Here is a 21,478-nt window from a genome sequence, read left to right on the forward strand (position 1 = left end):
CCTGACCTGGGGCTGGTCACAATCAGAAGTTTGGGAATGAGACACACCCAGGCTCCAGTCGGCCCCTGCACTGTCATCCTGGGAAGTGACTCAAACTCCAGTGTCTCCATTGCCCCACGTGGGAGATCTGACAAACACCAGAGTCCCTCCCAGGGTTGCTGCAAGGTTTAAACAGGAGGGAACAATGTCGTGTGGGTCTGGCACCTGCAGACCCTCAAATTCAGCAGCCATTGACTTTACATGTGTGGTTTTCAGCAGCCCTGGCCCCTGGTGCGTGTAGGTCCCAAGGAGTGGTTCAGGAGGCAAGGAGGTCCAGCTCAGAGGAAGGGTCAGTCCGCCCAGCGCCCCTGTCCCCTCTCCCTCCTGCTGCCCCTTGAGCACCGCCCCCCAAGACTGTCCATCCCTCCTCTGCTTTCTCCCCATCCACGAGCACTGTCTTTTCCCTTCTCCCTTCATCTGACTCAAGTCCTACTGACCATCACGCACCACCCATCCCACCCACACCCCCAAGTCCTCTGCCTTCCTTTCATTTGGGCTCACCCTGCTGAGTGCTGCAGAAGATGGTGACACAGAAACCCCGGTGGCGGCCACCTCAGGACTGCCACGGTCAGGGCCCTCAGCCCTGCCTCCACCCTGCAATCACGGCCTCAAACCTGCCTCCAGCTCCTCACCTCCCCACTCCCGTGTGGCCTCACCTCCAGGAGAAACTGAGGCCTTCAGACAGGGGTGGGGGTGCTGTTCTTAGATGCCTGACTCCAGCACAACTGTCCCTGAAACCCCATCTTCCTTCCTTCCTCCCTGATACTAGAGAGGTGGACCCCCAGCCCCATCCCCACGTGGGGACCCCAGCACGCCCTGCCCTCTCACAGCCCACGCCCAGCCTAGTGTAAGATGCCTGCTGCGCATGGCCTCTTCTCATTTTTTACAACCAGCCGAGGAGGAAGATACAAACACTCCCCAGAACAGCTTGGCAGAGCTGGGCCCACAGTCACCGCCTGGGGCTCCTCCATCCTTCGGGAAAGGTTCTGGAGGCCCTAAGGGGCGGAACGCTGGCCGTGGTACTGAAAACACGGTGCTGGCCTGATACCTGCCCTTGGAGAATTTCCACGGAAACTCTGGAAGCAGACACTGTGCATCCCATGGACCCCAGGTTATTACCATTTCTGTGCCTTTATTGTCCGCGGCCAACTCCATGGCCGTGACAGTCTTGTGGCACAAGCCTGGGTCCTGCCATGTGCAAACATGGACGGGACAGTTTCTTCCTCTGAGTCCCGGGGGTCTGGACAAGGTGAGCAATGTATGATCTGGACTCCACAGGTTCCCTTAGCCAGGCTGCCAAGAGATGGGTTAACTGGGAGACTAGGCAGCCCAGGTCAGGGTCCCCATGCCTACGTCAGGCGGGGCAGGGCCGCTTGATCTCAGTTGTCCTCAGTCTCCATCACGTTCCTCTTTGGCTCCCAGACACCTGTTCCCCAGTTCCCTCCTGTCACGCTGTCTGCACATGCTCAGCCCCCTGCAGGCTCCATCGGGGCTGCCCAGGAAGACCCAGCCCTCAGCCTTCAGCCTAGGACCCATTCCTCAGTCCACAGCTCCAATTCTCTCATCTAATTTTCCCATCCAGTCCTCTGGCTTCAGAATCCAACCCATCTCTCTGTCGACCCCTGACCTTCCCTCCTAGCTCCAGACTCATACATTATCAGCCACTGTGACATCTCCATCTGGAGGTCAGAAAGGCAAAATGAAACATTCTCAAACCCATCTCTTGATTTCCCAAGGGAAAGCCCTCTCCAGCCTTCCCCTTCCTTCAGATGCATTCACCCATCAACCCATCTTGCAAAGGTCCTTCAACAATTATGGGGTTCGGGCACCCTTCTAGGAGCCGCAGACATGGCACCCAACCAGACAGATCCCCACCCCCACCAGGCTTCCTGCACAGCTCATCAGCCGCGCAGCCAGACTGGACACCCACTACCTTGCCTCCCGTATGTCATTCACAGATAAATCCTGTGTGCTCTCCTTCCAAAATATTTCTCAGCAACGTTCACTTGTCCTCCCTATGCAAGCTTCCCTGGCCTCTACCTGGACCTCAGCAATGGCCTCCTGGCTCCTTCCCTTCCTGCCCCAAATCCACTCTCTACACGAGGGGTTTTGCAAACTTTGTCCACAAAGGGTTTTTTGCAGGTCAGAGTATCTGTTGGTGCAGCAACCTCCAGAGGGCTGGCAGTTCAAACAGCAAAACTTCCCTGCCTGTGCCAGAAGTGGACGCACGCATGCCCAGTGCTGCCCAACAGAAACGTTTGAGATGCTGGAAATGTTTCCTCCCTGTCCATTTCAGTAGCCACCAGCCATGGGTGGTCAATGAGCAACTGACAAGTGGCCAGTGTGAAGCTGAATTTTTTTATTTCATTTAGTTTTAATTAATCTAAATAGCCATGCAGCTAGTGAGTACTGGTGAGGACAGCTCTGGACTTCTGGGAGTCAGTGGTCCCAGCCCCCACGCCTCAACCAGAGATCGCAGGGCAAGCTTCTTCCAGCCCCACAGAGGTCTCTCTTCCCACTAGCCCAAGGTGGAATGCGGGTCCCCCACCTCTGCTCCGAGAGCCCTGGGACTCAACACACCGGCAGGTCTCACCAAAATCCCCTCCAACATCTTCCCATAAAACTCATCCATGCCGGTCACACACTGACCTCTATGTCCCTGACCTGTCGGGGGCTCCGCAGGCTGAGAAGGTGGGGCTCTGAGATCTTTTAGCCTCTGTCCTCTGCAGCTCATGTGAATGTGTAGCTACCATTACAGTTTGGAATCTTGACATGAACACCCATTAAAGTCTTAATGCTATATCAGAAAAAAGATGTAGAAGACAAGGTCAGTTTCACAGGTTTCCCACATTTGAGATCCTGTCTGGGGCATGGGGGGGGGGGGGCACTGTTCCTTTGCTCCCCTGACCAGCAGAGGTCGCTTGTCACCAACCAAACTCTAAGCCAAGGCTCCCATGTCGCTGCACAAACCACAACGTAGGGCTCAGTTGAGGAACAGACACAACTGAAGCTCAACCAAGTGTGCACATCCAGGACTTACCAGAATACTTTAGGAAACGTTCCAGTGACACGCTTCCGTGTGGCCTCCACTCACCTTCCTGAGAGGGGCTGATAAGCTTTTTCATGTACAGGGACAGATAGTAAATATTTTAGGCTTTGCAGGACAAGAGGCCAACTCGAGAATATTATGTAGGTGCTTATGTAACAAGAGAAAAAGCTCTACCCTGCCCTTTGGTCTGGGAAGTGCCTCCCAGGCGGTGGGCATGCTTTGGGCCCAGTTACCACTCACTGGAGACCTTCCAAGACCAAGAGTGACCGGTGAGACAGGAAGGTCCCGGTGGGCTGGGGACAGCTGCTGTGAGTAGTTTCACGGCACCCCAAACAACTGGCATGTCTCAACTGGGACAGCTGGCCAAGGGCAAGGCAGCTGGCTGAGTCCCAGATGCAGGCGGGACGAGCCCAGGGTCTGAGCAGTGCTGAAGTGCACCCACCAGTCAGGGAGGGGCAGACTCGGCTTGGTGTCTGGGTTTACGGAGCCAGCACACTGAGTGTGCCATCCAGACAGGTGGCAGCTGGGTCTCACCTATAGCCTGCCATTCACCATCCCCTCCTTACTTCACAAACAACCCATATTCCAGAGCATTCCAGAAGCACCTCTAGTTTGGATTGTAGAGTATTGTGTTGTTGTTTTTTTAAGTTTATTTTATGTTGAGAGAGAGACAGCCTAAGCAGGGGAGGGGCACACAGAGAGAGAATCCCAAGCAGGCTCTGTGCCATCAGCAGAGAGCCCGATGTGGGGCTCAAACTCAGACTGTGAGGTCATGAGCTGAGCCAAAATCAAGAGTCAGGTGCTTAGCCAACCGAGCCTCCCAGGCACCCTGTAGAGTATTATGGTTAAAAGCATGTCCGGGGATCAAACCCCAGCTTGCCACTTATGGGCTCCCTGGCCTTAGATAAGCAACAATCTCTCTGGGCCTTTGCTTTCTCATCTGAACAAACAGGGTTGTTAAGAAAATACAGTGAACGTAGCACAGGTTTACTGAATGCCACTTTCCTTTTTTTAATTCGTGCGTTCTTGAGAATGTCAGAGCACAGCCCTGCCTGGCAACAGAAACGCGGGACAGCCACCTGTCCCATTTAAAGTTAAAACAGATCCTTCTGGGCTTTTTAGGGAATGTTAGGCCACCGGTATAACACCATCCAAATAAAACCAGAAAAACAAAACCACCCCAAATACAAGGGTCCAAAGTCAACCCAAACCCAAATCACCAAACTCGAAGTGAGGGTCAAAAACCAAAAACAATGGTCAGGATCTTTGACAACATCCTTTTCCTAAGAGACCTGTGATTCTGGACATAACCCCCACCCCTCCCCTCCAAACGCACACAGCAGTTAGTGACACTTGGAAGTGACAGCCCCAGCCCAGGTGTTACCACCTGGCCAAGGAGTGACGTCCCCTGAAGCCAGGAGCTTCTCCACGCACATGGACATGTGGCCCCTCCCACGCCCCCTCCCCCAGCAAAGTTCGCAGGACATCTGCTTTCTAAGAGAAAACAGCTAACCTTCCAGGACACCGTGAACACCACACGAGTCCCCAGGGGATCCCATTCTGGGCTCCTGGACGTTTCCATGAACTTCCTGGGGTCAAGAAGAGACCCCAGGTGCAGGCTTGAGCACTCCCCAGACACCATGGCTGCCCAGAATGCAGCTTTCTCTGCCACACATCGTTCCCAGCACAGAGGGACAGGCCTCCCTCGGGTGTGGAGGTGCAGGGCGCGGGGACAAGAACGACGGCCGAACAGAGTCTGATAATAGCCGGTCTCCCCCAGCTCTACGTAGGCCCTGCAGACCTGGGTCCCATCGTGCCCCCACAGCCACCTCACGCTTTCACTACAGCAGCCCCACCCCCATATCTGCAGAGAAGACGGTCCAGGCCCCCCGCGGACGCCTAAAACCATGCAGAGCGCCGAACCCAGGAGGTACGAGGTTTCTTCCTCTACGCGCACACCTAGGATGACGTGCAATTTACAGATTAGGCACAGTAAGAGGTTAACGAGAACCCGTGAAACACAAGTGTAACAACAACTGTAATCTGTGATAAAGGTTATGTGGTCTCTCGCTCTCTCTCGGGATACCTCCGAGGTCTCTCGGGATACCTCGCACTTCTTGTGATGGGAGCTGATAGAAGCCTAGGGGAGGAGATGAAACGAGGGAAGGGTGCAGGCCCGGGAGGGAACACTAGGTTACCGTCGACCTTCTGACGACGTGTCAGGAGGGGGGGCGTCCGCGCCCAGACCAGTGGCTCACGGCAGGTGACTGAAACCGCAGATCGGGGAGACCACCGTATCCACCACGTGATAACGAGGCCCAGAGCGGATCAGCCCCCGCGGCAGCACAGGGACCAGGCTCCTTACCTTCCCAGAAGGGGCCGGGCAGGAGCGGACAGGGGAGCCCCTTGAAGGGAGTGGCCCCTTCGCAGCCCCCAGTGACCCTGGCTGCGTGGCAACGGCAGCCCAGGGGGGCCCCCAACGTGGAAGGCTTTCGCGAAAGCTCCGTATTTTTAAATGCTGACTTGCAATTATTTAAGCGGGGAGTTTAAAGCCTGTTAGACTGTAATCCGCTCCCTCACTGCAGGGCTGGGCTCAAGGCCAGGCTTCTCCCTACAGACCTGGTGCTCCCGGCGGCGGCGGCCTCGCTCAATAGCACAGCGCGGGTGGACACGCCTCCCAAGACACACGTGCTGAACGAGGCAGGGGCTCTGGGGCGTCTGCAGGCAGCCGGGTCCCGCGTGTTAATGCCTCGCTCCCCAAAAGTTGCTTTTCTGTAGTGACGTCGACAACAATCACCAGGAGCAGACACTTCCGGAGGGCTCAGGGTGTGTCCGGACAGAGTTGGGGATTCCTGCGGATTACCTAAATGCAGCAACCCCGGGATATGGTGAGGCACTATCCTCACGTGTAGTTGAGGACACAGGCTCAGAGAGGTTGAGTGACTTATTCACAGTCGCACAGCTTAGTGAGGAGTTGAGGCACGTCTCAGACCCAGGTTGGCCCGGCAAACACGTTGCCCTGAATTCCCTAATTCTATACCCCTGGGCGAGCTACAGACCCCTGTACCTCCGTTTCACCTTGACAGAAAAGGCAGCGACACTAGTGATAAAACCCCAGAGGCATTTCCAGCATAAAATGAGCTAATCCTGGACACAACCGGCATCCTTCAGAAAATCGGGCCTTTTCTCTGTGTTCCTATACTTTGGTTTGCTACGTTTTCTTTCACGTGAACTCACACTTTTCGTCTCAGCTTGTTTATTAGAAGAAAACCCGAGTCACCACCCGGAGTGAGAAACCCGTTCCACCTGTGCTAATGAAAATAAGCTTCGCCGTTCTCTAGCTATTTGCCACAAACCACCTCTGGAAGCTCCTCTCCCACACCCTGGGGGCACAGGACCCACACCGAGGGCAGGAACGAAGAGTCCAGCTGAGGGGTGAGGCTGCATCTCTGGGGCCCCACACCGACCAGGGACAATGGTCTCGCTCCCCGGGCCCTGGCCTGCCCTGCAGCCCGGTGCTTCGCCCACAGCACAAATCTTCTGTGGCCCCACCTCCGTCCCGTGCCCCAGGGCTCCAGCTGCCTTCAGCCCCTCTCTCTCTATCTTACCCTGGCTCTGGCCACACGTACAGACCTTTAACTCTGCACAAGTCCCCTGGTCTGTCCTGCTCCCTGGCCAACCACAGCCCCCAAATCCAGCCTGTGGGCTGCTTTCGTAAATAAGTTTTGCTGGCACCCAGCACATCTTCTGTGGCTGCTTTTGGGCTACTCAGAAGCGGTGGGCGGTTTCACCGGGAACCTTCTGACCCACAAAGGCAACCGTAGTTAACTGGCTCCGTGCAGAAAAAGTTCGTGGACCCTGTGCTCTGTCTTTGCAGAGGTCCTTCTCCCAACCGGGATGCTCTTTTCCTCACTCTCTGCCTGGCCAATGCTTGTTCATCGCTAGGCTGCCCCAGCCCCCAGACTCAGGGAGGGGCCCCAGTGTGCACGCCCGCTGTCGTGGACTCAGCTCAAGGAGATCCGCAGGTTTGTCCGCCTTCCCCCATCACTCTGGGAGGACGAGACCCGGACACGTTCGCCATTAGGACCCCCGACCCGACAGCACATCCCGTCCAGGAGAAAGTCCTTCGCACGAATCTGTGGCCTCAACAAGCCAACTGTACTCTCGAGACCCCATCCCCAAACCAAGCACACAGGGAAAGAGAGCGCCGGAGGTTAGCAGGGGCGCCGACCAGGCAGAGCTGAGCAGCAGAAGGAACCTGCCAAGGAGAAGTGCCAGGCGCCAGTAGGGGGCTGGGTGCAGCAGCCTGGCACGCGGGAGGCCGGGCGGCCAAGGGGCAGGGCTCAGGCGGGGTCAGGCCGACCACCACTTTGACGCAAGCCTGATGCCTGGGGCCACCGGGGCACAGGCATATGCTGAGAGGGTCTCTGCAGGAGAGGCCAGGACTGTCCCAAGGGTCACAGCCCTTCAGACCGAAAACTCCTATCACATCTTCAAGCTGGGGTAAGACTGGGGAGGCACAGCCACCCCCAGGGAGGGCGGGGCACGGCTCTCAGCAGGTGCCCACTAGTGCCGGCCGGGGCGGCCGGTGGAAAGCGTCGGTGTGAGCCTTGTTTGGCAGAAGGCGGCAGCAGAGAACAGATGCCCACCTGGCACAAAGCCACAGAAGCCCCAGCAGGCCTGTCCACACGGCCTGGATTTCCAACCTGCCACGCTTGTGCAGACGGTTCAACTTCCAACCCCCACCCTGTGCCTGGCGTACTTATAGCTTGTAACTTTTACGAGGGGAGAAGTTCCCAGCTTGACGGCGAGGTCCCCCGAGTGTTTCTGCAAAAAAGCTAATGGGTCAGAAGAAGAGGGGCGGGTGCTTCAAGGCACCACGGGCTCCTTCGGGGGGCTCGTGTTTTGCCTCCTCTCTGCCTTCCCTTCCTCCCCACCTCGCCCACAGCTGGCCCCTGTCTGGTCCAGTCAGTGAAAACCACCACGGCCACGGCCCCCGCCGTCCCCACGGAGGCTCAGAGTGGCGCACACTACCTTCACACGGCACCGAATGAGAACTACTGTTCTTCCCGCTTAAGAGAGCTGGGAAAAGAGGTTTCAAGCAACACAAGCAGCACGCCCTTCGGCGAGGTGGCGAGGACAGCCCTGCGCGAGGAACACGGCATCCGATGCCCCACATGCACCACACGGCTCCGGGCGCCGTGCACCGGGCACTGAGGTCATGCTCTGTGGAGGACACAGCCACCTGCTGAGGATCTGGGCCACTCGGAAGGTCCCTCGACCCCATCCCGCCCTCCTGTCTTGGGGTCAACGAGGATGCCCCTACGGACACCGGCTCGCTCCCCTGGAGAGAATTTTCCTGCTCAGACGTTCCCAGTGGCAAGAGACTGTCCCGGGAAGAGCCAGAGAAAAATGCCCCGGCAGAGTTTAAACTGCACACGGCAAAGTATGGCAGGGCTCGGAGCCCAGAGCATGGCTGTGCCTCCAAGGACAGGATTCTACCAGAGCTATTGCCCAGGCCGTGGCCAGGGACCTCGGCTGCCACCCGGCCGACGGCCATCCCGCCAGTGGCTCAGCCCCGCACGGTTACAGCCGTACCTGCGTCATCAGAATGGGAGTCCGAGGGCAGTGGTGCGTCCAGGGAAGGCTGGTCTGTCCCGGTGGCCAAAGGGCTTCCTGGCTGGGCTTCTTCTGAAGTCAGCATCTCCTGCTTGGGGGTGGACGGTTCGCTCTGTGCCGCTCGGGGGCCCCCGTCAGGATTGCACACTTTGCTCTCAGCATCTGTAAGGAAACGCGGCGGTCAGCGGAGCCCGCGCCTCCCTTCCGACACGCTTGCACTCACACGGGGTGCCTTCCTGGGAGACGTGCCATCCCAGGCCCTGCCGTGGTGCCCCTTCAGTTCTTCCCCACGCCACCCCCCGGAGTCCCCCTCCACATCTGGTCTTAAGGGGGTCCCAGCACTGCCTCCCCCGCCATCCCCGGGGCCTCTGTGCACCGCCTGCCTATGGGAGCCTAGGAAAGCCTCCACCCACCTCCGTGGTGCGCGCCCCCCACTCCCACGCTGGCCTCCGCCCTGCGGCTCACTCGACCAACAGTGCATCCGCAGGTTGGATGCAGCTGTGCCTTTGAAAGTGCTCGCAGGCTCCTGCAGTCAAGCCACCACTGCCCTCTCTGCTGGGACACGCGGGGCCAGCGAGCCGGGGCGAGAGGCAGACGGTGCAAACCTGAGCTGCTCCTGTCCTGGCAGCAGAGGCCAACCCAGACGGGACAACAGACCCTGGCTGCCATATGCCCTGAGGTGCTGCAGGCATCTGCCACAGGACATTGTCACGGCTACCGGTAACCAATCCACGTTTGCACCCACCATTCCACAATCAGGTCCCTGGTACGCAAACCTTCTCAGTCCCCCACTGTGAGTCTGGGACTGGGCCCACCCAGGGAGGCGGGGATGAACAAGTCAGTCCTTGCCGGCAGGGGGCTCACACTCCGAGGCACCGCAAGCCCAGGACTAGGGGCACAGAGCGGGGAGTCCCTCGGTCTAGACAGGTGGCCTTCTCAGAAAAAAATAACCCCAGGCTCATGGTGCCTGAGTGGCTCAGTCCGTTAAGCATCCAACTCTTGGTTTTGGCTCAGGTCATGATCTGGTAGTTCATGGGTTCAAGCCCCACGTCGGGCTCCATGCTGACAGCGCTGAGCTTGCTTGGGATTCTCTCTCTCCCTCTGTCTGCCGCTCTCCCACTCATGCTCCCTCTCTCTCTCAAAATAAATAAATAAACTTAAAAATATTGTTTCAAAAAATGACCCCAGGTTCCTAGTAGGGCTGAAACAAGGATCCAGCGTCTCCCCTTGCTTGGGGTCTCAGCTGCTGGAACTTGGGAGGGTGTGGCCTTTGAAAATGAGGGGCTTTGTGCCCAGGTGCGTAACCGGCCCAGTCGCATGGCCACCAGAGGGCGGGTCCGGGCTGGGACACAGCCAGCTGATAACCATCACCCCTTCTGAGACACAGAGCACCGACCCATGCACGGGGCACCTGCACGGCCCCCTCAGGTGTCACGGCCAGTTCAGGGAGGTCACCACCGCACAGAGCAGCAGCGTGACCCACACACGTCCCTCCGTGGGGAGACGGCACGGCGGGGAGGTCAGCCTGGCTCGGGAGAGCTGCCTCCCATCCCCGTGGCGGGGGTGCGGGGGTCGGTCTCAGAGCCAGGCCCCTTCCGCCTCCGCCAGTCTCACTCCCTACCTGCTGCCCTCGTGTCCTCCAACAACGTCCCTTTCACCCCCAGAGTTGGACAAGAAGTAGGTCACCCTACCCATGCCTCCCATCCCACGGCAGACACCTCTGGGCATCCGCTTCCTGGCCTCCGAGACGGGGGTAACAACATCACTACTTGCTTCACGGCCTCCACGTGGGAATTAAATCAGTTCCGCTACACCACGCACCTGGCCAAGAGCAGGCCCGCGACATGTGCTTGCAATTATCGTTACTGCCCTTGATGAGGCCTGACGAGGAAGCCTGAGGGCCCGGCCCCTGGGCTGAGCCCGCGCGCCCACGTGAGGGTGACAGGCTCCCTCGGCAGGATCCTCGCCGCACCCGGGACTGGGGCCTGGTGCCCGGCGTGGGACCCCAAAGGGACGGGAGTCGCAGCTGATGCCCACCAAGCCCCCCTCCCCCCCTCCCCCCACCGGCTGCACAGCCCTCTCCCCAGGGAAGGGCAGAGAGGCCGGCCAGCCGGAAGTCTGGAGATTTGGGGCTGGGAAGGGCTCGTCTATGCAGCCAGGTCACCTGACCAAAGGTCCTAGACGAGGGGCCGGCAGCCTCTTCCAAAAAGGAGACGGCTGGTATTTTAGACTTTGTGGGCCACACGGCAGGTACTGCGTTCTTTTTTAATTTTCACAAAACCCTTTAAGTTTAAAAACCGTGCCCAGCCCGAGGGCCTTGCAAAACCTGCTCCCGGACCAGACCTGCCGCAGACTTGCAGCGATGGTCTGCCAACCCGCCCTGGCGCAGGCCAAGACCCAGATGCCAGCCAAGGGCGCAGACCCAGTGGGCATAGCTGAACGTCACAAAGCTCAAAACTACACTTTCCCGGACGCCGCTCAGGGCTGATTTACGCGGACTCGACATGCAGTCGTGACGGTCTCTGCCGCCAGCTTACTTGGTCCTCGGTGGCAGGGCGCAGAGCACGGCTGGCACCGAGGGGCCTGCCTGCCGGGGACACAGCACCGTCTCGGCCGGACCGCACACCTCCGCGAGGGGAGGCTGCCGCCCGCCGCTTACAGAGGCACACCCCTCCTTCGAAAGGACAGGCCGCTGGCGGCCAGGGACGACCACTGTTTGAACCCACGACCCTCCCCTAATCATCACCAACGACAATCACGTGACCAGAACTCGCATGTGTGGGGCCCAGAGGCCTGCAGCCCCTGGCCAGCTCAGCCAAGGCTTCGTCCTCCCCAAACACGCGGACTTAGGGGCCCTGCCCTGCGTCCCCGCTCAGCGCACTTGTAGGACCTTTCTGGGCTGCGCTCAGAGCCCCGGTTCATAATCACGTTCAATGAAAAGTTGGCAGTTCCCAAAATAGCCCTGCTGGCAGGGCCGTTGCCTAGAAACGCCGTTGGGGGGGTGGCGAGGAGATGTGGGTGGCTTGTCCCCTGTGCCTCGCCGTTCAGCCAGCCCTCCCTCCCGGCCTGCTCTCCATCGGATGTCCGTCCTCCCCCCGGGGGCTGTGGAGGGGCACACGGTGGACCACCGGTGTCACACAGAGCGGCCACGGCGACAGGAACGTGCCACAAACACACGCACCGCGCCCGGCCTTCCCGCCACGTAGCAGCCAGATGCACCTGACTCGTCGCCGCCCAACCCCCCCTCCCCGAGGAAGGAAACCACGCGTCTCTCGGGTCACCGAACACAAGTATCTTTTTTACACCCGGTGCTGGAACGGGAGATTCCTCCAGTTACTGAAGCAAATGCCGAGTGGACGCACGCGGGAAGACAGAGCAAAGTCACTGGGGGAAATGTGCAGGCTCCTGTCCCGTGGGCTAGGACACGGTGGAGGGGCTGGGACGCTGCTGGCCCTCGCCAGTCACCCAGGAGTCGGCAGAGCCTGGCCAAAGCAGGGAAGGGTCACCTGCCCCCTCCCCGCGCACACCCGGCACATCAGCAGACTTGCAGGAACAAGGGGGGTGGGGGGTCAGACTGCCTCATAAAACCACACGCCCAGGAGGGACACGGGCTCATCTCCCGGGGACCCCGGGGCTCTTCCCTGCAGTCCCCTCCCGGGGACCAGCTCACATCATCAGGCTGCTGACTGCTCTAGGGGTGGGCAAACCCCCAGGTGACACACACAGAGACCGTGCACGTGTGCGGCTTCGTCCTGGCCAAAGAAGGGCACGGGTGAGGTCTGGGGCAGCTCTGCAGGGTCTGTGACCCGAGCCCGTGGCGGCCTCTCTGGGCCCCTTGGTCACTGTCACCCACACCCACCACCCAGGCGCCCGCTGGACATGAAGCCCTGGGTACTGCTTGGCCACAGGGAGGTGCTCCGGCTGCAGACAAGCAGCCTGGCTGGCAGCAGGTGCTGGCCATGGAGTCCTTCCTCCAAACCCCGGAGGGGGGGCTCACCCCCACACCGAGGCTACGCGAAGGCCAGTGGAGGGGAGGAGGCTCAGCTCCGAGCCCAGAGCCGGAAGGGGGCACCCGGCACCCCCACCGAGGATTCCCAGCACCCAGCCGGCCATCCCAATACCAGAACAAATCCGGGGCGCACACGGCCTGACCAGGACTTGACCCCGCCCCCAGTGGGAAAAGGCATTTTCTAAGCAAGTGCTTGGCACAAACCCCAGTGTGGGGCAGGAGGTGCCCCAGGAGCCCGATGCCAAGCACCGTCCTAGATCCTGCTGTCCCTCAGGAGCTGGAGCACATGGAGGAAAGAGCATGACAAGAGCACGTCCCCCGCCTCCCCCTGGCCCCAGGCCGCCTCCCAGAGGCACCCTGCTTCCCTAGCATGCCCCCCTCAGCGAAATGCTGGGCAGGCTCACCGCAGACCCGCTCAGCCCGTGCCCCTGTGCTGCCCCGGGCTCCTGCGGCCACTTGGAAGTGCCTTTGTCACCCGGTAGCTTCCGGGGGGGGGGGTGGTGCAGGGAAGATACAAGGCTCTGTCAGACCCAGGGCCCCCTCCACGCTTCCTACCTGCCTGCCCCTCACCCACCTTCTCCCTTCCACCGCGGGCCCTCCAGGGCTGGAAGATACGCCCCACTTCCCCGCTCTCTGTTTCTCAGCCTTGGTGGCACCAAAGCCAGAGGCAGCTGGGGAGGTACCGTGAAGTCCAGCTGCGTGGGTCCCCCCCCCCCAGGGCATTTAATCCAAGAGCGCGCCTGGCGAAGCTAACGCACAGCGCTGCTCGCTCTGAGAACGAGCCTGCTCTCCCGGGGCCCTGGGATCCCCCGCAGACATGACCCCCTGGCCCCCTGCCCAGGTCGGGTCCCGGGGTCTTGTTCTCCGGGTGCTCACCCTACCCCCTCCGTGGTGATCCTGCATCTGTGGGACCATCTCCTGTGGCATCACTTAATGAGCACGGTTTCAACCCCTGAGGAAGGAGACCGTGTGTCGGACCCACCTGGTTCCCGGTTCATAATTACTCGGCGAGACAAAGTGTGATCTAAAGGGGGGGGTGGCAGATGACACTCTGGGGGCCAAAGCCAGACACCGCCTGCTCCATATGCCCCATCAGTCATCAGACAAAACCGTTTAACAAAGGTTCAGAGCTGAGGAAAGGCAGACTGCTCTTCTGGAAGACTCCCCTTCGGTTCTGCACCCACCCCTCTGTTTTCCTGACAGCAATCAAATCCATCCACTTACTTTTCATGCACCAGCGATAGTATTTTCTATGATACATGATACACAGGCCTCAAGTCTGTTTTCATTTCCCATCCCCCTTCCCCAAGATCCAAAGGAAGGTTGGCTGGAAACACGCTCAAAAGGCAGGATTTGGAGCTGTTTTGTCCCATCCAGACTAACACAGTCCAGGTTCCTATCAGCAATGACATCCCCCCAAACCCGAGAGTCGGAACGTTCAGCGTCCGAACCCTGAAGGACTGGGTACCGAGCTCTCCTCTTACACGCGAGTTAGATCATCAGTCGTAAGCCATCTGCTGTGTTGGTTTCCCAGGAAGACGGCGTGCTCAAAACATCTCACTCTTTGGGCACCTGGGTGGCTCGGTCGGTTCAGCGTCCGACTCTTGATCTCAGCTCAGGTCACGATCTCTCGGTTTGTCGGACCGAGCCCCGCATCGGGCTCTGAGCTGACAGCACAGAGCCTGCTTGGGATTCTCTCTCTCCCTCTCTCTCTCTCTCAAAATAAATAAATAAAATTAAAACCAAAAATACTTCACTCTTTGAAGCTGAAGAAGAGACATGAGGACAAAGACCACAGGGGGTTTGAGAGCAGACAGGCAGGACGGGGGCGGAGCCTGGTATACATCCGGATGCCCTGACTTCGCGAGGTCCCTTCCTGGCCCTGATTCCTGGGCCAAACGACAAACACGCTAGTGAAATCTAGGACAGGAAGGGGGTAGGGGTGCCACGTGCCCTCACACCCTCTGGGAACTGGCTCCGGGAGGCCAGGACCCTTCAGTCAGGAGGCAAGAGCTTGGTCCGGCTCCAGAGAGAGCTCCCAGCGGCGGTGAGGTGGGGGGGGACACCAGAGTCCCAGAGGAGGAGGACCCGCAAAAGGTGTGCGTCGGGCCCTGAGTCCCGTGCCTCGTCATCACCCAGAGAGCAGGACGAGGCGGGGAGGCCACGAACGTTACGAATGACCCGCGAGCCACAACAGGTGGTGTTTCTCAAAGACGCAGAGGTGGCCACGCGGACGTCACCGCGGCGAGGCCTCCAGGGCACAGTGTGAGCAGCATCGAGCGCTCCCGGGGGGCTGAGGGTGCTGTGAAGGGGTGAGGGTGAGGACGCTCAGCACCCAGAAAGCCGTCCACACGTCACAAGGACCAGCAAGGGTACTAGACGGCCGTGCGAGTAAAAACAACTCGCCCGCATCAGGAACGATGACGTCAACAGGAAAAAACCAAAAGCCAATCCTGCCACTTCGTGGGGAACCAGGACCCGGCAGCGGCCCGGCCCGGGCCCAGCTAGGGCAGGAGGCCGCCGGACGTGGCCCCACAGGCGTTAGCTCCGGGCCGCTTGCAGCTCCGTGGCCCCGTAACCTCACGGAGGGACCCGACGGTGAATGGCCTCCTTCGGGTCCAGCCCCTGTATCCCGACACCCGGCTTCCCGGATCACCGTTCCGCCCTTGACCTTTGCCGGGCGCCCTGGCCCAGCCCCTGCCACCGTGGCGGCCCCACTTACCCCGCTCCATCATCTCCAGCAGACCCTTCTTGATGAGCTCCTCCCGACCTTGCCTGCCGGCCATCTTCTTCTCCAGTGCTGCACAACATACAAATAGGCCGGTGAGTCACGGGCAAGACCACGGGGCTGGGGGCCACCGGGCGGGGAGCGCCGTTGGGGACTTCCAAGCTTTCTTACTACACAGCCTGATGAGCGTTGCATGTACGCACGGCGGAGGGGAGCACATTGAGCGCACTGTTCAAGGCAATGATTTCTGTGATTCACCTGCAAAGCAACGCCTCGGCTAACGCTTCCTTACGCTGACTCCTGCACATGCCTACCCTCGCCAAAGGCTCCCCAACTTACCGGCCCAGGACCGCACCCTCCCTCCACCCCCAACACCCGGGGGCGCTTTTCTGTGGGTCCTGTTATGTTTCCAGACACCCTGGTGGCTCTAGAGCTCTGGTCAGAACATGGTCTTTTGTGACCACTGCCTTCCCAGAAGTTCCTCCGAGAAAACCCCGGGTTTTAAAGCTTCCAGAGAAGTTGCCAGACAGGGAGGGAGGACGGGGGCGGGGCCCGGCCAGGGTGCCAGCTCCCACTCACCCCTACTCGCGAGGCCGGGGGCTCGCTCTGCTTGCCGGTCTCCTTTTCTTCATCTGTCCAGAAAACTATCTGCCTACAGTTAGAACTCAATTTCCAAATACGACCCCATGCAATTCCTTGGACCCCCTTCTTTGAAAGATGCAAATTGCTGGCTACTAAGCCTGATCCCAGAGGGCCTATGGGTCACCCGTGTGTGCCAGCACTCTGCCCGGCAAGGGCTGCAGCGGGGAGCACAGACCGGAGCCGGCCTCTCCCCTCGGAGCTTAAAGACTGGCAGCAGAGGACAAACAGGTAAGGACGAGGAAGTTACTTAGCCAAAAATATCTACTGAGCACGCGCTGGGGTGTCCCTGGGAAGCAGAAACAATTCAGCCCCCCTCCCTCCAGGGTTCGAGTGGGAGCCAGCCGGCAGGGATAACAGAGCTGCTCAAATGCTTAGAACTAATAAAGCATTAACTGAGCACCTACGTTGTAAAGGCATGGGGGAGCCAGACAGGCATGGCCTCCGCCTGGGGGCAGCGCTGGGGAAGCTGGATGAGAAGCATCTACACCTGGGGCCGTGGAATGACCCAGAAGGGATGAGAAGCATCTACACCTGGGGCCGTGGAATGACCCAGAACCAGAGGGTCTGGGAGGTAGGGGTCTGGGAAGCCCAGGCTGTGCTGGAATGTCCGGGCCGGCCTCCCTCAGGGCGCTCACACCGACAGCTGAAGACGGACAGGGAAAAGCCAAACATACCAGCAGGAAGACGTTTTCCGGCAAAGGGAGCATAATTTCCTTTTTTAGTCCAATTTCCAATCCAATGTCCGGGGGCCAGAAGTACGCACGAAACTGAGACACTGAACTCTGACTTCGGGAGGTGTGAGTAGAGGGGCCGCTGTCCAGCCTCACAGACAGGGGTGCGCAGAACGGGGGTGGAGGTCCAAAGAGCCGCGTGATCAGCCAGCCAGCTCGGGTCGCACTCACGGGGGCCCGGCTCACACACAGGACATTGTCTGCTCTGACTCCTGAGCCCTCCCAACACCCCAAAGAGGCAGCTGCGAGGGTCTGCTGTCCCGTCTCAGGGGGCCGCCCCTATCACCGAGCCAGCCCCCCACAGCAGGCGCCGGCTCGGGGCCACTTCCCCAACTGCAGCCTCTGGGAGCCGTCCCCATGACGCTGCCCCTCCCGCCCCGCCCAGACCACTGCCGGCTTCGTTAGTGTCTTGAAATCACCTTCAGATTGACTTCCTCTCATGCTAACCAATAGTGCTTGTGAAATGGCGTTTTTGAAAAGCTGAAATAACTACCACCCCACGCTTCGCGGGGAAGAATGGTCTGGAATAAGTAAACGAAACGCAGTCCCGCTCCTGAGATGGCCAGATGCCGGATAAAGGGCCTCCAGGTGGGGATCCTGCAGGTGTTAACCCGGAGACCTTCCATGCATCTACAGGGACCCCACAGCATTCTGACGAACCTCCAGGCCACTCAGTGGCAGCACAGTGCCGAGGGGGCCTGCACGGCTCAACCCTCCAATCCCACGGCCCAGAGAGCATCAGGGGCTCCCCAGGTCACGGAGGCCACCCTGCTCTGGGCCCCGGTGCCTTCCCCAACTCCATGCCTTTGCGTGAACTGTTCCCTCTGCTGCAATGCTTTGCCCTGCTTTTCTCAAGGGGCCAATCACATCTCAGTTCAACGGTGCCTCCTCACCCGAGCCTTCTCAGATCTGCCCACCCACCCCACCCCTCCGCACTCCTCCCCAGCACCTGCTCAGCTCCCCTGGGGCCCCACCGGAGCCGTGACGTCTCGCATGCTTGCACGCATGCTCACTGGTCTGTCGCCCCACTCCCCGCTGGGCGGAGAGCCCTAAGTGCGCAGGGCCTGGGTCCCCCGTCTGCTCTGTCCCTGGCACACAGGAGGTGTTTGAGATTCCCGCAGTAACACTGATGTGCTGCCCTTGTGGACAAGGAGAACGGGTCAATCAGCTTCTCAGGGGGTTAAAAATAATTTGTAAAACGTGTAACAGGTGTGAGGGAAAGACCTGTTGGGGTAGCCCTGTCTCTGCACGCCGCACGGCTTCAGGGCTGGGAAGGAGACAGGGGCCCTGGGGACCGTCAGAGACAGCAGCCCGAGACGGGCACTTACCAGGCTGGTCCCCAAGGCCTAGACTAATTCCACATGTGCGTCTCCCTCACTAGTTGTTTCCAGCCGTAGCTAACAGGCGCACAGCTCAGCGGCGAGGCCCGTGGGGTTTGCTTCTCACGGCACCGGCCCCCCTCCCCTTCACCAAGGACAGCCTCTCACTCGAGAACCAGACCTTGGCCGCGGGACCGGCCTGCCCTCCCTGAGATGGGCGGGGTCACGGTAACGTGGGTGACGGGGGTGCTCTGAGCGTCTGGTTGGTCACTGCTCGCTATCACGGCCTGCTGTACGGCTGTCACCACAGGTGTCCGCGTGGTTGTCTCGTGGCCGTAGTTCCTGGCGTGGATTTCGAGGGGGCAGGGGCAACGGTCCAACCGCCGCGACCCAACTTCCCACAGCGCTGGGACCGGCAGGGTGTAAGGATGGGGCCGCAGGTGAGTGACGGAAGGGGGCTTCTGTACCCGGTGGTGGGAGGGCGTTGGGGGGGCACTGCCTGTGGGCACCCTCCTCGGGAAGAGCTTAGGAGCCCTGGAGCCGGCGGCCCTGGCTTCCAGCAAGAGGAGGAGCCTGCGGGAATTGGGGCCGAGATGAGGGCCCTGGCCCTCTGAATCAGCTGGGGGGCTCCTAGGGACGGCAGGCCCCCGAAGTGTGGGTCCGGGTGTGGGGGCTGGGCGCGTGCTACTGCAGTGTGGTCGGCAAGGACTGCCGTCACCAGCTGGCCTCCCTGCCCCGCAGGGACCCCCAGGTGCGCATGAACAAGGTCCCATCCACCCGTGTGCCCCGTGGGTCTGGGCGGGCAGTGGGCTGCAGGTGTGCCGGTGCTGGCCCCGCACCCCAGCCGGGTGGGTGGGGCCTGTGCCAGAGGAAGGAAGGGACCCAAAGGCGGAGCAGCCCCTGCTGCGGGAGCCCGCCCCCTGTGGGGGAGGGGGAGACGACATCAGCATCGAGAAGCTCGGGGACAGTGGCACCGGCTCCCTGTCCCCCATGCTCACCAGATGTGGTCTGCTTCAGTTTTTCGTTTTTCTTCTTCCTCCATTTCCAGGGCTTGAAGATCCTGCCCAGGGTGGCCAGTTTGCTGTTCCTCCTCACGGGGGGGGTTCGGGTCCCTGAGACCAGATACTCGGAGCGCGCTGGGGGGGCTGGGTCCATCTCATCTGCAAGGGGAGCACACCAAGGAGGGGCCGGGTGATCACCAATCCCGCATGGCTCCCCTCACCCACGGGGCCACCGGTGATTCTCCAAAGCCCGGGGCTGGCCCGCGCCCCTGGCATGCTGGCACGTGCAGAGAAAACGTCCGTGGGGCCCTCGAGCAACGGGGGACACTTGCTACTGTGGGGCCCGGGAAGAGAAAGACACATGCTTCTCCACAGGCCGCTCTGTAGTTCACGATGTGTTGTTCATTGTTTAAGGAAAAAGATCGGTGAGAACGGAAAACAGTGCCGTGGACAAGACGGTCAAAGTGCAGAGTCACGTGAGCCAGACGGCTGCCGTCTCCACTGCCCGCCCGGAACCCTGTCCCACGGGCACAGCTCAGACCAGAGCTCGGGCCGGCGCCCGGGAGGATGGGGGAAAACCTCAAGATGCCCCAAACCCCTCCTGGGACAGGGCAGTGACTAGGCCCTGGGTGTGCTGAGTTTTAACCTCTCAGTGTCACTCGGGTGGGGGTTCACAGACCAGCCAGTGCTCCCCACCCAGCATGGCTGCCGGCACCGGTGCCCGGACCCCGGCCAGGACACCCCACGTGCACACACACACGCACACACACGTGCCACCCAGAACACATTCAGTCCCACAGCCAGTGGGTTAATTCACTTCACTGCGATGCACAAGCAGGGGCTGGGAGCCTGAGTTTATAAAGAGACAAGAAGCCCCAGAGGGGCCCAAATATGCTGGATGAGCAGGGCTGGAGTGAGCGGGTATCGGGAGGGTCCTCAGTGAGAGGCCACCAGAGGGGCCAGACCTGGCCCGGCGCCCCAGGTGATGGACGCCCCAGAGACGAGCCGCCTGGGCTAGGAGCAGCCAGCCAGGCCTCACGGCACCCAGCCCCTCCGAGCCTCAGTTTCCACACGTGTAAAATAAAGATGATGATCGTCCCTGACATCCAGCATTCAAAGGAAAATGCAGGGTGGCCCCAGAGGCTGGAAACTTAGGTAAACATATATAACACACAGTTGATTGAGAGTATGTTACAATCCATGTAGAATGATATTAACTACGTTTTTTTTTTTTAATTTTTTTTTTTCAACGTTTATTTATTTTTGGGACAGAGAGAGACAGAGCATGAACGGGGGAGGGGCAGAGAGAGAGGGAGACACAGAATCGGAAGCAGGCTCCAGGCTCCGAGCCATCAGCCCAGAGCCCGACGCGGGGCTCGAACTCACGGACCGCGAGATCGTGACCTGGCTGAAGTCGGACGCTTAACCGACTGCGCCACCCAGGCGCCCCATTAACTACGTTTTAAGACCATATAGACACTCTGGTGTCTAAGACCATGCCAGTTCTGGTAGAAATTTTCACAGTAATTTCTATTACATGAGGAACAAAAGAATTATCCTGGAGTAAAAGTCACTGCTTGTTCCTGGCCAGGTACCAACTAACTTTACCCTCACAGTAAATCTATGAGATACAGGACTCCTATCATATCCATTTTACAGATGAGCACACTGAGGCTCAGAGCAGTGAGTCATCTTGTGGACCCACAGAGCGAGAAGACGCCGGAGGTCAGGCATGACCTTGCGGGGCCTGAGCCCGGACCCCTCTCGTATCTGGAAGCTGCCTCTACGGTGACTGTGTGAATTTATCTCCCGGAGCAGGACACAAATGGGTAAGACACCAGCAGAAGGCACAAAGCAGGACTGTCCCGGCCACCCAGGTTGCGCGGCCGCTCTCTCTGGCTGTTATTAATTGAGCGCTAACTACATACCGGAGACTGTCCCCGGTGGTCTACAGAGCAACCCGTGTGAAAGAACAAGCTTAGGGGTGTCTTGTTGAGAGACGAGCTTGCTCGAGCTTGTCCCCAGTCCCCGGCACCCAGCAGGGGCCCGGTGGGGGGCGGGGGAGCCAAGGAAGCCCCAGGGCACCTGTCGCGGATCCCCCCCCACCATCTCCCCAGCACCGTGCTCCAGCCGCGGGATGCAGACAGGCCCTTCTCCTCCCAGAGGCAGCTTACTGTGTCTTACCATCCTCTCCTGCCTACGGGCGCCAGATTCAAGCGTGTGGGTCAGAGCCACACGGCACAAGGAGAGCCGCTGTCCTGCGGAAGAGAACTGGCCAGGTCTCCCAGGCCTTGGGCTGGTGTGAAAATGAACATCCCCAGAGATGTGCAGAGGGACAATG

At 59.8% G+C, this 21,478-nt stretch overlaps 1 protein-coding gene across 3 annotated transcripts in view; it reads right to left on the reverse strand.

The window, feature by feature from the left end:
- Positions 1–19,293, reverse strand: part of PHACTR3 (phosphatase and actin regulator 3) — a 101,682-nt gene extending 82,389 nt beyond the window's left edge. For 2 of the 3 annotated variants that reach the window (XM_032592552.1, XM_032592551.1), the window contains exons 1-3: positions 19,135–19,293; positions 15,439–15,516; positions 8,687–8,869 (exon numbers count right to left, since the gene is read on the reverse strand). In XM_032592552.1, coding sequence (XP_032448443.1) covers positions 8,687–8,869; positions 15,439–15,516; positions 19,135–19,291 — 418 coding nt within the window. In that variant the 5' untranslated portion in view covers positions 19,292–19,293. Of the gene's footprint in view, positions 1–8,686; positions 8,870–15,438; positions 15,517–16,760; positions 17,112–19,134 lie in introns of those variants that run through there. The other variant, XM_030309276.1, reaches the window with a different exon arrangement.
- Positions 19,294–21,478: the final 2,185 nt, after the last annotated feature.

This window comes from Lynx canadensis, chromosome A3 (genome assembly GCF_007474595.2).
Source record: "Lynx canadensis isolate LIC74 chromosome A3, mLynCan4.pri.v2, whole genome shotgun sequence".
Taxonomy (NCBI): domain Eukaryota; kingdom Metazoa; phylum Chordata; class Mammalia; order Carnivora; family Felidae; genus Lynx; species Lynx canadensis.